At 43.6% G+C, this 16,532-nt stretch overlaps 1 protein-coding gene across 1 annotated transcript; it reads right to left on the bottom strand.

Annotated features, from left to right (window-relative positions):
* Nucleotides 1–5,049: 5,049 nt before the first annotated feature.
* LOC121569498 lies at nt 5,050–12,651 on the bottom strand. The gene is made up of 8 exons (XM_041880501.1): nt 11,407–12,651; nt 10,979–11,181; nt 10,648–10,847; nt 10,417–10,516; nt 9,977–10,333; nt 7,458–7,614; nt 6,417–6,544; nt 5,050–6,198 (listed from the first exon to the last, which is right to left on the bottom strand). Exons 1-8 carry the CDS (start codon nt 11,963–11,965, stop codon nt 5,827–5,829), a joined length of 2,076 nt encoding a protein of 691 aa, XP_041736435.1. The 5' UTR covers nt 11,966–12,651; the 3' UTR covers nt 5,050–5,826.
* Nucleotides 12,652–16,532: the final 3,881 nt, after the last annotated feature.

The following is a 16,532-nucleotide window of genomic DNA, read 5'->3' as shown; positions in this document are numbered from 1 at the left end:
ATCCTTTGTTGCTCTGTGCATCTTCGGAACCTTCTGCAACTTGTGCACTTGTGAATATGGGATGAAACAAGCTTGCTGCAACCCAGGATCCATATGCCATTGGATCGGAGTTCATTTATAGTCATTCCTCGACCTTGATGGTACACTCTCTCATGATAGTGCTTGACGAGCAATGCAGAAACATGACTGTCTCTAGGAAGTACTGCTGGATGCCTCACATGTGGATGTAGGGCAGCATTAGCTAAGCGGCCTCCTACTCTGATTACACCTTGATCATCCAGGAACGGACATAGTTTGTGCAACTGGTTGGCTTTGTCTTTGACCTTTGTCGCCTTATGATGTCTAAGGCGTTGAATTTCTTGAGAGAGAGTTGCTTCCTGGACCATCTTGATTATGGTCAGCTCCGCCTCTTTCCTTTCCTCCAAGTTCGAGGCCTCACAGGACTTTGGCTTGAGACCTTTGATTTCCTTAGCACGGCGCTTGAGTCTGGCAACAGCCTTCACCATTCTTGCCCAGTCTGAGAACTTGTGTAGACGATCTAAAATTGTTTTTGCTTCTTCTGCCTGAGTGTCATGAACCTGAGCTTTCTTGACCTCTGGGTCACTGCTCTCGATCTCTCCCACCATGACAACTCTAGTTGGTAGCTCTTTTTGCCAAAGAAGGTCTGGACCTGTGAACCAGTTAGAAGCTGTGAGTTGTTCTGCTGTGACACCCCTTGAGGCGTGGTCAGCTGGGTTGTCTTCTGAAGCTACTGTCTCATCCATAAAGGTCTTATAGTCTCTGCAGTACTGCTCATTTCCCTTTAACTTCTTCTCCAGACATCTGAGACGGTGGATGCCACATACCTTGTTATCTGGTAAGTTTGGTCTTCCTTTCTTGAAGGGAAGTGGCATTTCATAGTGCCCATCATCCTTGAGTCTGATGCCACTCTCCATAATTGACATGAACTGGAGATCCTCTTGAGAAAGGTGTTCATCTTCTGAAGCCCTTTCTACAAAATCAGATTCCAACACCTTGATGACGTCTGTTGGAAGGACTACTTCTTTGATCTGTGTTCTACAGACATAGTGCACTTCGTTTGGGAGATTTGGAAGAACTGATGTCACTTGCTTCACAATGACTTGATGGCTTATTCCAAAGGCATCTCCAAAGTCAAGACATGGGTTGCCATAGCCGACTACACTCCAACCCAAGTCTGTTCTCTGAGCAAAGGGCTCATTTTCTTCTCCAGCAACCACTTGTCTTGGTGCAAGAGCTTGAGGACAGTTGTAGCCAATTAGTAGGCCGATGTCACAGCTCTGCAGAGGAGCAATTTCATCTGCAATGTGCTCAAGATGAGACCATGCCTTGGCAGTCTCTGGTGTGGGAATATGATCTCTGTTTGCAGGGATGAATTCTCTTGAGTAAGTTACTGGCAGGTAGATTATCTTATCGGAGTAGAATCCTCTTATTTGTAGATCAGTCAGCCTTCTGCTAGGGACCACTGTATTTCTTGAAGCCATTGTGGAGAGCTTTAACTGGACTGGTTCATTTTTAGTGTGAAGCACCTTTGCGGTCTCTTCAAGGATGAAGGTCGTGTCACTCTGTGTATCGAGAAGAGCGTACACAAGAACTTCATGATTTGGCTTACTTGTAGTGGACAACCACACAGGAATGACTGAGGATGTATGGGTGCCTTTAACATTCTGGATAACTCTGTTAGATGTTACCTCGCGTGGTGGTTTTGTCACCCTCTCTTGTGAACGATCTGTCGTTCCTTCTCTTGACTTGTCACTCTCCATTTCTCCATCAGTCCTTGTTGACATTCCTCTTTCTTTGCTGCGATTATCGTGTAGGCAGGTTGGATGTCCTTTCTCACAAGTATCACAGATCCTTCTATTTTCACACTCCTTTGAGCGATGGCCAGGCTTCAGACAGCCAAAGCACAACTTCATCCCTTGAACAAACTTGACTCGCTCAGAGATGGTTTTATTCATAAATTTCCAACACTTGTGTAGACTGTGACCTGACTTCTCACAAAAAACACAGCTTGTGGAGGAAGCTTTTTCATCTGAGTTAGTTGCTAGTACCTTTGCTCCGAGAGCTCTGTTCTTTAAAACCTTGATCTGCTCACCTTCAGCAGGTTTCAGAGCATGGAGAGATGTTATTGGGTTATTTGCAATCTTAGCTTCACGTGTGAGAAACTTTACAAACTGCTGGAAGCTTGGGAATGTGTGACTTTCTTCCTCCACTTCTATGACCTTTCTGTTCCATCTCGAGGTCAGCCAGTCTGGAAGCTTTGCAAGTAACTTCTGGTTCTCATTGCAGTCATTAAGTACTTCGAGGCCTCTGATCTGAGTCATAGCAGCCTCACAGCTCCGAAGAAAATCAGCAAACTCTTGAAGTTCGATACTGCCTTTGGAGCTTATCTTGGGCCATGCCTCCAGCTTATCTCTGAATGCTTTGACTATGAGGAATGGATTTCCATATCTTTCCACGAGAATCCTCCATGCTGCGTGATAGGCTGACTCTGAACCAAGCAGGAAGTAGCTCTCTATAGCCTTTTTAGCAGGTCCACCCACATACTTTCGCAAGTAATATATATTTTCCGATCAATGAATGTCTGAAATGAAACCTTCCAGTCATTGAATCTGAGTGGGTCGCCATTGAATATTGTTGGTTCAGGTATAGGAAGACGACCTGCACTGATGGACTCTGCAAGTGCTCTAACAAGAGCTGCTGTGCTGTCATCCTGCTTTGAATGTGCCCGGTCTTGTGGTGAAGAATGGTGCTGCAACAGATTATTTTCATGTTTAACTTCTTCCTTTTCCTTCATACAGACACTTTGATGGAGTAGACTGCTTATTTCTTTATCTGAGCACTCACTCTGATCATACACTCGCTGACGTGCCTTAGCAGCCTTTAACTTTTTAACTGTCTCTAGTCGCTCCAGTTGTCTCCGCTTTGCATCTAGCACCTTTTGTCTCTCTGCAGCTTCAGCTTCAAGCCTTTCCAATTCCTCAATGCAACGCTCTTGTTCTAGTAGTACTTCTAGAGTAGCTTCATTGGCAGCAACTTCAGCAGCGGCATCTTGTCTGCTAACAGAAATCCGACTTGAATGTCTGGAGCTGCTTTGAGCATGAGAGGACTTAGTGCATTGGGATTTGATACTTATCTTGTCTGAGGCTACAGACTTGAATATAGACGATGTCGCCCTGTTGCCTCGTTGTTCATCTCCTCCACCGTTATCTGCTGTCTCCAAACGATCTTTTGCAGTTTGGATGATCTTCCTGGTTACTGCATCACAGGTGTCAATTCTGCGACGTGTGTCATGGTCAGGGTTGTCTATGCGCCTTAACTCATCATAAGCAATGTTCAGATTCTCTGAGGCAGCACTTATTTTGCTTATGTGTTCATGTAGCAGGTTGTTTGAGCATTGTCCACTCAAAGCTTGCTTGGCGTCTTTAGCAATAGCCTTCCACTCCTCATAGCTCACAGTGAAACGGTGAGCAAATCTTCTTATTTGCTCATTGTACAGTTCTTGGCCCTTTTCTGTTAACTTTCGGTCTCTTTGGCTTCTTCGTGGTTCTTGTGAGGAAGTGTGGTCATTAGCTCTTGTGCCTTTAGTAGCCTGTGGTTGCATGTCTATGCACTGCTGCTCTATACTTTCACCTACATTAACCTGCTTTCTCCCAGAGGTAAGACTAGGCTCTGACATTGTTACTTGGTGTACTTAAATTTGGGTTAAATCTAATTTGGCCTGTAGCTAAGTGATTCAGCTCCCATTAGCTATTCACATTTATACTATTTTTTACCACTAATATTATTTTTTAGAACATATTCACATCTACTTCACACAAATCAATATCACGTTGTTCTATGAAATGCAAAATTCAGTCTCTTGGTTGTAGCTTAGTTAACACTTAAACATACACACAACTATACCGTATGAATATGAAGGCAAAAAATGTGTCAGTCTCTTGTGGGAAATAGTTTAAGCTTCTTTGCATCAGCTGGATTCATGGTAAGGCGCCTGGATTCTTCTGTGGATGCTGCGGCTGTGTAAATGTCAGGAGCAGATGCACACTCTTGGATGTAGAGATGTCCCTTCTTGTCCATGGATCACGGCTCTTTGGTACTGTCTTCCTCGTCTACTCATCCAGAGCAGATGAGTTCTCACTGTAGCTCCTCCAGTGACAGGCATGAGGCAAGAGGTCTTGATTTGAATACAGGGCTTTAATGCTGGTCAACCCATGAGAACTCATTGCTGCTTATCACACAGAGGTGCTAAACATCCTTTTAAATGTCCTTTATCTTCTTCTGTATACTTTCTTTGTAAGTATGCACTTAAACACGATAACAGTGGAAAAATAATTCGCTTTTTGCGGTAAAGTTTCCTCGGTGTGTCGCTAAAGGCGCTCGGGTGACAACACTCGGGCGGAACCAATAATTAATTCCGTCTTGCTGTAAACGTACAATTCAGAAGAAATTAAATAATAAAAGGTGCAAATACATGAAATAAACTGGCGACAGAGGCAGTTACAGGTTATGATGATTAAGTTGAGGTTAGGAAAAGGGTTCACTAAAAATATACTGAACAAAAATATAAATGCAACATTCAACGATTTTACTGCGTTAGAGTTCATATAAGAAAATTAGTCAATTGAAATAAATTCAGTAGTCCCTAATATATGGACTTCACATGACTTGACAGGGGTGCAGCCATGGGTGGACCTGGGAGGGCATAGGCCCACCTACTTGGGAACCAGGCCCATCCAATCAGAATTAGTTTTTTTCCCATAAAAGTGCTTTATTACAGACAGAAATACTACTCAGATTCATCAGCTGTCCAGGTGGCTGGTCTCAGACGATCCCACAGGTGAAGAAGCCAGATGTTCACTAACAGGGATGTGCAAAACATTTGAGAGAAATAAGCTTTTAGTGCATATGGAAAAATACTGCTATATTTTATTTCAGCTCATGAAACATGGGACCTACACTTTACATGTTGCGTTTATAGTTTTGTTCAGTATAAGTCGGCTCTAAACAAAAGTGACGTAGGTTAGCATGTGGAGTAATGAGTAGGATTCTGTTTTCACTTCCAAATGAAAACTAGTTTAACAATTCAAACATATATTTTATGGAAAATAGATGTTTGTTTCTTAACGATGGATCATGCTGTCTTGTTGACAACATAAGGGAGTGGCGCAGATGGTTGTTCGATTTGAGCTGGGCAACCCTCCTCCCTCACCGGCTTCGCCTGGTCAAGTGATGGCCCATAGGCAGGTTCAACCTGGGCCATCTTATTAATAGACCGCTGCCACCGATTATACACAGACTTCACTAAGAACATATCATTTGGTCATGCATTACATAAATGTGGTGACAGGACAGAAAATTATACCATTACGTACTTCACCAGTATTTTACATATTAAAATAGTGGACAGTGAAAACATTCCTATTTTTTATTTTTTTAAAGTAAACCACATAACAGTATCATGAGCAAGTTAAATACTAAAGCAATTGTGCAAAAAGGGAAAAGGTATCTCAAAGTACAAAATACGGTATGATTTCCCCACACAGAAAATTCATACAAGATGTTAGTTTTATGAAAGTATTTGCATTGTCAATGAGTAATTCAGTGAATATATATAATGAAGGTATAGCACCATTGTGTTCCATCAGTATTGTTTAGTTCAGTCTGACATACTTTTTATTTTGGGGCAAATCCAGAACATAGTAAAGGATGTGTTCTGTAAAGGATGGCTAGAATAAAATAGCCAAAAAACAAAACAAGGTAAGTCTGTGGGGCGAGTTCAATTCATGTGTAGACCTATGCCATCTGTCAGGAGGGCATGTGGAGCCGTGATAAAAGTTCAAGCACTTTTGACCCCTTGCCACTGGGGGAGTCATGGTTACCTTGTGGGGTCATCTCCAGCCCATACAGGTGCTCTAGGAAGCCATACAGGGAGGCTAGCTGATCTGGGTACCCCAGTTCAAACACACGCAGAAGCTTGAAAAGCTTGTCCAGTGCATTACTCAGGCCCTCCTGAGGCAGGGGGATTGCCATCCTATCAACAGGGAACACGATGCAAAGTTGCCGGCCAGGGGCCTCCAAGGGCCCCACGCTCACTATGTAGGGCTGAGCGTGGGAGACAGACTCTGGGCCCTCCAAGGAGGTAGGGTCACAGAATAAGGAGGACACCTTGGTGTCCATCTGTAGAGGAACAAAGGAGGAAAGGTCTTTCAAGGAGATTTTTCTATTACATTTATTCAAAAAGAGTCATTGTTACCCTTCCTTCTAAAGTTGCCAACAATTTCCTTCTAAAATTCCCATAGTTCACAAATTGTTAATCTATATGGCAATGAGGAAATGTCTGGGTTTACTGCTCAGTCTGACCAGGAAGTATTTAAAAAAATTACTGTGTTGCTCACCGGTACAATGTCCACCAGATACCGAATGGCCTGCCTGACACTGCTCCTGGAGGGTAAGGAGGCTCTACTGGTGTTTGTTGGTGGTAGTACATAGATCAGGACCTTCAGCATAGTCAGGGTGTAGGAGTCTGCAGAGGAATCAGAGGGGAACAAATATGTGAAACTTGGCATAAAAAAAAAGAAAACGAAACACAGCAATCTACTCTCCAATTACACTACCACTGAGTAAATCATACAGATTTTCAGTCAGTCTGTCAATGGTTGATTAGGAGGTTGACTGTAAAGTGTCTATTGCATGTATACTGAACAGATATAAACACAACATGCAAACAATTTCAAAGATTTTACTGAATTACAGTTCATATAAGGAAATAAGTCAATTGAAATGAACTCATTATGCCCTAATCTATGGATTTCACATGACTGGGCAGGGGTGCAGCCATGGGTGGGCCTGGGAGGGCATAGGCACACCCACTTGGCAGCCAGACCCACCCACTGGGTTGCCAGGCCCAGACAATCAGAATTAGTTTTTCCCCACAAAGGGCTTTATTACAGACAGAAATATTCCTCAGTTACACGTGGGTCTGCGGTTGTGAGGCCGGTTGGACATACTGCCAAATTCTCTAAAACGACGTTGGAGGCAGCTTATGGTAGAGAAATGAACATTCAATTCTCTGGCAACAGCTCTGGTAGACATTCCTGCAGTCAGCTCCCTCAAAACTTGAGACATCTGTGGCATTGTGTTATGTGACAAAACTGCACATTTTTAAAGTGGCCTTTTACTGTCCCCAGCACAAGGTGCACCTGTGTAATGATCATGCTGTTTAATCAGCTTCTTGATATGCCACACCTGTCAGGTGGATGGATTATCTTGGCAAAGGAGAAATGCTCACGAACAGGGATATAAACAAATTTGTGCACAACATTTGAGAGAAATAAGCTGTTTGTGTGTATGGAACATTTCAGGGATTTTTTAAATTTCAGCTCATGAAACATGGGACCAACACTTTATATTTTCATTCAATGTAGTTAACCTCTGACCTCCTTGCTGTGTGGCAGCCAGTTGGAGAAGTGCAGAGATGTCTGGGTGTTTCTCGCACTCTGCGATCTGGTACACCCTTGGCAACACGAACGATGACCACTGGGCCAGGAAGGAGTGGCCTTTACCTGGGAACATCCTTTCAAACTCCAGGTCAATCTGAACAAACAAACACCTTTCAGATCCCAATACACTTAGTCACCAATGGGTCGTTCCACCTCAGAAAATAGGATTTTTACACCCACTGACTCATTATTCTGAAATCATTTTGGTTGTTGGAAACAGATACGATTAGCATTCCTGCAACATTATTTTGTTGAAACATAATTTGATCTCTGAGAAATTAAGCTAATTGATTTCATCCAAATTGGCCATTTTAATTTATAGGATTCATATAATATTCAATAAATATAGTAACTAACATATGATTTGGACCAAACTTTATTCTAACAATGACTTAGACATGAGGAATCCAAAGGAATAGTCAAAAGCCACCCACGGACCCCCCACAACAATCCCACCCCAACAATGAGTATATAGTATCAGTTCTCTGTGTTTGACAAGTACATTTTACACTTTAGTCATTTAGCAGACGCTCTTATCCAGAGCGACTTACAGTTAGTGAGTGCATACATTTTCATACTGGTCCCTCGTGGGAAACAAACCCACAACCCTGGCGTTGCAAGCGCCATGCTCTACCAACTGAGCTACACGGGACTATAAGTAGTATGGAGCTGCGGCTCAGAGTATTGTTTCTTCATCCTATGTAATGTGTTCTCAGTGAATTTGGTGATGTTTCTTCCCCCGTTCAGAGAAATGTGTCATTGAAGTTATGTTTACGTCCCATCCTATGTCCTGATATTACCAGGTTGACCACTAGATGGTGCTGTTCCTGCTATTAGGTTTTTAAAAGGGACAGTTCACCCAAATTACAAAATTACATTGGTTTCCTTAACCTGTAAGCAGTCAATGGACAAGGTATGACAGCAACCCATGCTTTGGTTGTTGGGCACTGCCTCAAATGCTAACTTTATATAATTTGTGGCAAAAATCAAATTCAAGTCAATGGTACCTATATTAGCATTTTCACACTTCATGTTCAAAATCAGCCTAAAGTATTTTAACATGTATTTTGTAACTCAATTATGTTACTTATACAGGTAAGTGCCAAATTAATGGAAACACATTAGTAAATGAGGGATACAAATTCTACTGAAAGCAGGTGCTTCCACACAGGTGTGGTTCCTGAGTTAATTAAGCAATTAACATCCCATCATGTTTAGGGTTATGTATAAAAATGCTGGGCAGGCCATTATTTTGGCTACCATGGCCTTGCCCCCATAGGATGACAATGCCTCCATCCATAGGGCACTGAATGGTTTTATGAGCATGAAAACGATGTAAACCATATGCCATGGCTGTCTCAGTCACCAGATCTCAACCCAATTGAACAATTATGGGAGATTCTGGAGCGGCGCCTGAGACAGCGTTTTCCACCACCATTAACAAAACACAAAATTATGGCATTTCTTGTGGAAGAATGTTGTCGCATACCTCCAATAGAGTTCCAGACACTTCTATGCACACAATCTATGCCAAGGTGCATTGAAGCTGTTCTGGCTCATTGTGGTCCAACGCCCTATTAAGACACTTTATGTTGGTATTTCCTGTAGATGATTTGAATATGAAGCGCAAAAATGCTAATATAGGTACCATTGACTTGCGTTGGATTTGTGCCACAAATGCTGAAAAGTTAGCATTTGAAACATTTGCCAGGCAAACAAAACGAAATAATGGGTTGCTGTCATACCGTGTCCATAGACTGCTTACAGGGTAAGGAAACCAATGTGTCATTTTGTAGTTTGGGTGAACTATCCCTTTAACATTGAGGGGGGGGGGTTATCACCTAATAGCAGGAACAGCACCATCTAGTGGTCAGAAGCTGATAATATCAGGATGTAGGATGGGACATAAACCTAACAACTTCAATGACTTATTTCTCTGAACAGGGAGGAGGGGGACACACACCAAATTCACAGAGAACACATTACATAGGATGAAGAAACAATACTCTTGAGCCGCAGTTCCATACTACTCGTCAGACATAGAGAACTGATACTGTATACTCTGTTGGGATGGGATTAGTGTGGGGGGTCTGTGGGTGGCTTTTGACCATTTCTTTGATTCCTCATACAGTTTCTTACTCATTGTTAGAAAAAAGTTTTGTTCGAATCGGATGTTAGGTACTAAAATGTAAATATTATATATTTCCTATTAATTAAAAGGGACAATTTAGGTGCAATCAATTAGCTTAATTTCTCAGATCAAATTATATTTAATCAAAATAATGTTGCAGGAATGCTAATTTTATCGGTTTCTAACTTCAGAACCAATTTCATAATTTGAGATGGTCGGTGTCATAGCTGGCTGAAATGACATGGAATGACCCTAATACAAGTCTATCTGTGGCCTTTCTGGTCTAGTGAGCATCCGTAGCTTTCACCATGAAGACTGGACTCACCGTGGCGGGTACGTCAAGAAAACATGGGTACTCGGCCAACACAGCCCTCATACTAGGCCGTGTGTTGCTGATCCACCTCCTGCGTGCGTTGAATGTGAGGTCCATAGCACCGTGGATGGCAGGCAGGTTCCTGGTCAGTGGCCTGGTTCTCTTCATCAGCTCCACCCACCTCTGGGTCTCCTCACTGGACTGGCTCTCCAGGAGCCCCGATCTAGGCCCAGGGGGGTCTGCCAGGCCTGGCTCTGGCCGACGCCTCTTCAGCACATACTTCTTCTTGTGGTCTTCAAGGGTGCGTCGAGAGTTTCGTAGGCGCGTCTCAATGTAACCCGTACGGGACAAAGGGTCGTACAAGTGTTCCTACACAGGGAGAGAAAATGATTGTCTATTCAGTAACTGAGAATCATGTGAATCCTACACTACTAATACATTTACTAACTCACTATGCCATTGATGCCAGCAGAGGGTGCACAGAGCCTGAGTCCTGGGAAGAGCTCCACTATGAGCTCTGCCAGCATTGTCTTCTGAGCAGAGGTAGGGTAGCTGCAGAGAAGGACAGGAGATGAAATGTCAGAAACACTCACAAAACATTGAGTCTAAATAGAAGAGCAAAATCTCTGATCTCTCAGTCCCTTCCCTTCTCATCCCAAACACACATACAATCAGCTCCTCACAATCCAAACTCCTCCACGATGAAGGACACAGAGAACTTAATGAGCTTCCTGCGGGACAGCTCACACAGACAGCCTTCCCTCTCGTACTCCCGGATCACCTCAGGACACAGTTTCTCCAGCCACAGGCGCAGGCGACCTACAAAGTCCTGTGGACCAGCCTCCACCTGCTCTAGCCCAAACTCACCAGCCTCCACACCACTCTGAGAATGACAGGTTTAGATAAGATAAGGACTGAGGTTCACATTATATGCCAGTGAACATTTAGTGCCTAATATTGTTTATGAGATTGTGAGGTCGGAGTTCGAGGACTGAGTAGATGTGCTTTACTCACATTGGCAGGATGAGGCAGAGGCAGAGGCAGAGCAAGGGCCTCCTCAGCCATGCAGCATCTCTCTATCTCAGGTTGCTCTGTTTTGATGTTGGCTGGGCTGAAGCAGGGGTGCAATGCGTCCTGGGGCTTGGCAGCCATCTCTCCCTCCAGGGGCACAGCCACAGTCCTCTGGTCTCCTTCATGCAGCCTGTGGTCATCTGCAACTGAACATTAGCAGAGAGGAAACAATGAGGAAGAGCATGAGAGGTAGCCTAGCAAGCCACCTGATCTCGCGAGTTTACCATTCATGTAAGCTCGCGATATCAAGCAGCTTGCGAGGCTACATGAAAATACTATCAAGAAATCAAGAGTGGCTATCTCACTAAAGCTTTATTTTCTCTGTAAAACCACATCACAGCCATCTTTCACTACATTGAGTCAGGACTTACAGTGTGTGGTACCATCCCCATCAATAAGGGCCATGTCTTCATTGTGCTCCGTCTTGTACACTCTGTTCATCAGCTCCCACTCCTCTGGGATCCCCATGCCCTGACCCTCCTCAAAGTCCACCATCACTGGCCCAGCCGACACAAGGTCAAACGGGTCAGGCAGTCCAGCACAGTCCTCCACCACCTCCAGGGGATGGGGCTCCACGGTGGTCCTTTGTGATGCTTGGGTGGTCGAGCAAGTGGTCTGACCCATCGGATTCCTAGTGTTGCCGCGCCCACCACCACCACTACCCCTTGGTCCTGTGTTACAGAATGCCCCTGAAGACCCAGCCTGCACCCTCCAGTCACCCCCGCTGGGGGCCTCTAACCTCTGCTTCAGTCCCAGGGTGTCCTGGTCCCCCTGGGGCACTGAGGAGAGTCCCTGCTGCTGGTCCCCTTGGAGCCCGGTTAACAGACGCACAGTCTCACACAGCACAGACTCCACTGCTGTACGCACTGCATCCTCAATGGCCCCGCCCAGTCTGTCCCTCAGGAAGCTGATGGACAACTGGACATCCATCTTGGCACAGCTCTACCTGGCTGTCTCTGTGACTTTAGACACCACCCACTGGTTAGGGCTCTATGGGATGGTATGTAGCTAGTCTATTAAAAACCCCACCAAAACTGGGTATTGTCACAGATTTTCTAGTATAAGTTATTGCTTCCTCTCTGATAATTGATATGACCACAACATCTCTAAGCCTCTCTCACTTGGAGCTTCAACCAGAGATACACACTGAGTAATATAAATTGTACTAAGAACAATCATATTAGCCACTTACCCTAAAACTACAGCCATCTTGGCAGCTCAAAAAACAATGTCAACATAGCTAGCTAAACTGGATCACTAACTAGTACTACCATATTATGCGGAATACACATTTCGGTTGAATACATTCAGTTGTGCAACTGACTAGGTATCCCCTTTCCCATTGTTGTTCCCATTATTATTGCTAGCAACAAAACAAGCTCGCTATCTAGCTTGCTAATCATTTCCTACAAGCTATCTCAGGAAATGAACAGATTAATTCAACTAGTTAACGTCACCAACATTTCACTGCAAATTATCGAAACAATACTTGAGTCTACGCGGGATTGGGACTTTAACCCAAAGCTACAGTGCGTAAAACATTAATATATACATTTTGACGTGTTCTAGCTAGCTAGCTATCGATTCTAGTTAGCTATCGATTCTAGTTAGCTATCGTCCCCTAAATAAAACGTCATCAGCAAGAGGTAACAAGCGTCATAGAAGAGAACGGTGTGAAGCCAGTCAGTGTACAGAGATTTGACTGTAATTGTTCAGCAGTAATGGTGCCAATGATCGAGCCAAATGAATTGTTCATATTGAAATAGGTGAAGTCATAAATTGCACAGAACATTTGCCTGGACACTGCAGAGAGGAAAAGTCATTAAGATCATTGTTCCCCAGAGACTCGATCCCTTTGCTTTTAATTGATAAATATAAAAAGTTAATACCTCTGACCAGCCCCCTGACAGGGTTGAAAGAGTTGACAAAATACACTGAACAAAAATATAAACGCAACATGTAAAGTGTTGGTCCCATGTTTCATGTGCTGAAATAAAAGAACCCACACATTTTCCATATGCACAAAATGCTTATTTCTCTCAAATGTTGTACACACATTTGTTTACATCCCTGTTAGTGAGCATTTCTCCTTTCCCAAGATAATCCATCCACCTGACAAGTGTGGCATATCAAGATGCTTATTAAACAGCATGATCATTACACAGGTGCACCTTGTGCTGGGGAAAATAAAAGGCCACTCTAAAATGTGCACACAATGCCACAGATGTCTCAAGTTTTGAGGGAACGTGCAATTGGCATGCTGACTGCAGGAATGTCCACCAGATCTGTTGCCAGAGAATTGAATGTTAATTTCTCTACCGCAAGCTGCCCACAACGTCGTTTTAGAGAACTTGGCAGTACGGCCAACCGGCCTCACAACCACAGACCACATGCATGGCGTTGTGTGGGCGAGCGGTTTTCTGATGTCAACGTTGTGAACAGAGTGCCCCATGGTGGCAGTGAGGTTATGGTATGGGCAGGCATAAGCTACGGATAACGAACACAATTGCATTTGATCAATGCCAATTTGAATACACAGAGATACAGTGACGAGATCCTGAGACTCATTGTTGTGTCATTCATCCGCCGCCATCACCTCATGTTTCAGCATGATAATGCACGGCCTCATGTACACAATTCCTGGAAGCTGAATATGTCCCAGTTCTTCCATGACCTGCATACTCACCAGACATGTCACCCATTGAGCACGTTTGGGATGCTCTGGACCAACGTGTACGACCACGTGTTCCAGTTTCCGCCAATATCCAGCAACTTCGCACAGCCATTGAAGAGGAGTGGGACAACATTCCACAGGCCACAATCAACAGCCTGATCAACTCTATGCGAAGGAGATGTGTCGCGCTGCATGAGGCAAATGGTGGTGACACCAGATACTGACTGGTTTTCTGATCCACGCCATTACCCTATTTATTTTTGTTGTTGTTGCATGTTCCGTTTATATTTTTGTTCAGTATATTTAATGCATTCATTCATTGGATGTTACAGTACTTTGTGCCAATCATAGATATAGAATCTCATTCTAGATCTGTGGTGCCAATGTACTTTAATCTATCTCTGACATGAGAATAGACAAATCATTATTCTTGAAGTGTGTACAGTTTACTCATTTCCAAATGAACAGAATACTAATTTAGAAAATGTGCTTGCTATACAAAGGTTTAGTCTCCCACAACACTATTAGTGAAAACATGGCATTTCGCATATGCTCTTTTCAGCGTTGAGGCAGGACAAATCTGCCCATTTTTGCCAGTGGACGACAGTCCTCTCCTCGTGGATTGTGTTTCAGCCAGTCATCTGGAGGATACAGCCACAACCTTGAAAAGCCCCCCGGCCACCGGAAAAAACGTAAAAGAACTAGATTAAACAGTCAGCCTTTTGTTGCAGAGGGGCCAAACTCAGAGCCATATATTTATTTTAAATATATGGCTCTGACCAAATGGTTTTCTGTAATAGTCAAGCATAAGCTATTATAGATAGATGAAGTGCTTACGATCGGTTGATCACTAAGGGAGTGTGACCCAACCAGATCCACGTACCCTTTCTCTATGAATCAGTGAGACCAATCCAGTGAAGTGAAGAGCCACCGATGCTGCCAACCCTCTCTGCAAGAAAGTCCTTGGAAAACAATAGTATGCTCAATAGCTGAAGAGGTTTAAATACTCACAAAATCTTTCCTTACCCCAGGACACTACAACAGGTGACTATCCCAGAAAAATAAAGAAGAAGGAGTACTCTGTGTCTGCAAAGATCTTTGTTTTAAGATGATCTATTTTAGACTGTACCTGTTCCTTCTCGCTGTTGATGATGACCAGCTCTCCTTCCAGAGCCTGACAGAGCCCCCTGCTGGCTTCTCAAGTTGTGCTCTCCTCAGAGAAGGTATAGAACCCTCAAACTCGACTCTGGACCTCTAAGACAGTTCCACTGCGTTTTTTCATTGTTGCCCTCTAATCAGGGACTGATTTAGACCTGGAACACCAGGTGGGTGCACTTCATTATCAGGTAGAACAGAAAACCAAACCTTGTAGGGTAAGAGTTGAATACCCCTGGTGTAGAAGCTGCTGAGGGTCTGCACCTCCCTGTTGGTCCTCACTGGTCATCAAAGGCTTGGAGTAACCCTGGATTGTAAACTGTTATGGTCAAAACATATGATGGGGAGAAGTATGTCCATAATAAAGCGCTGCTCTGCCTTCTTAACAGCACTATCAACAAGGCAGGTCCTACAGGCCCTAGTTTTGTCGCACCTGGACTACTGTTCAGTCGTGTGGTCAGGTGCCACAAAGAGGGACTTAGGAAAATTGCAATTGGCTCAGAACAGGGCAGCACAGCTGGCATTTGGATGTACACAGAGAGCTAACATTAATAATATGCATGTCAATCTCTCCTGGCTCAAAGTGTATTGTATTTGTGAAAGGTATTGACATGTTGAATGCACCGAGCTGTCTGTTTTAACTACTGGCACACAGCTCAGATACCCATGCATACGCCACAAGACATGCCACCAGAGATCTCTTCACAGTCCTCAAGTCCAGAACAGAATATGGGAGGCGCACAGTACTACATAGAGCCATGACTACATGGAACTCTGTTCCACATCAAGTAACTCATGCAAGCAGTAAAATTAAATAAAAAAAAAACAGATAAAAATACACCTTATGGAACAGCGGGGACTGTGAAGCAACACAAACACAGGCACAGACACATGCATACACACACACGATAACATACGCACTATACACACAAGTACACATGGATTTTGTGTTGTAGATACAGTTGAAGTCGGAAGTTTACATACACTTAGGTTGGAGTCATTAAAACTCAATTTTCAACCACTCCACACATTTCTTGTTAACAAACTAGTTTTGGCAAGTCGGTTAGGACATCTACTTTGTGCATGACACAAGTAATTTTTCCAATAATTGTTTACAGACAGATTATTTTACTTATAATTCACTGTATCACAATTCCAGTGGGTCAGAAGTTTACATACACTAAGTTGACTGTGCCTTTAAACAGCTTGGAAAATTCCAGAAAATGATATCATGGCTTTAGAAGTTTCTGATAGGCTAATTTGGAGGTGTACCTGTGGATGTATTTCAAGGCATACCTTCAAACTCAGTGCCTCTTTGCTTGACATCATGGGAAAATCAAAAGAAATCAGCCAAGACCTCCACAAGTCTGGTTCATCCTTGGGAGCAATTTCCAAACGCCTGAAGGTACCACGTTCATCTGTACAAACAAGTACAAACACCATGGGACCACGCAGCCATCATACCGCTCAGGAAGGAGAAGCGTTCTGTCTCCTAGAGATGTATGTACTTTAGTGCGAAAAGTGCAAATCAATCCCAGAACAACAGCAAAGGACCTTATGAAGATGCTGGAGGAAACAGGTACAAAAGTATCTATATCCACAGTAAAATGAGTCCTATATCAACATAACCTGAAAGGCTGCTCAGCAAGGAAGAAGCCACTGCTCCAA

The sequence above is a fragment of the Coregonus clupeaformis genome, unplaced genomic scaffold (assembly GCF_020615455.1).
Source record: "Coregonus clupeaformis isolate EN_2021a unplaced genomic scaffold, ASM2061545v1 scaf0136, whole genome shotgun sequence".
Classification (NCBI taxonomy): domain Eukaryota; kingdom Metazoa; phylum Chordata; class Actinopteri; order Salmoniformes; family Salmonidae; genus Coregonus; species Coregonus clupeaformis.
The sequence above is the reverse complement of the archived record's forward strand: the minus strand, read 5'-3'. Positions and strand labels throughout refer to the sequence as shown.

Coding starts and splice junctions, on each gene's coding strand:
- LOC121569498 (XM_041880501.1), bottom strand. CDS start 11,965: ATGGATGTCCAGTTGTCCATCAGCTTCCTGAGGGACAGACTGGGCGGG. Junction 10,848..10,978: donor CTCTGCCTCATCCTGCCAAT/GTGAGTAAAGCA, acceptor TGTCATTCTCAG/AGTGGTGTGGAGGCTGGTGA. Junction 6,545..7,457: donor GGCTGCCACACAGCAAGGAG/GTCAGAGGTTAA, acceptor ATTCCTCTGCAG/ACTCCTACACCCTGACTATG.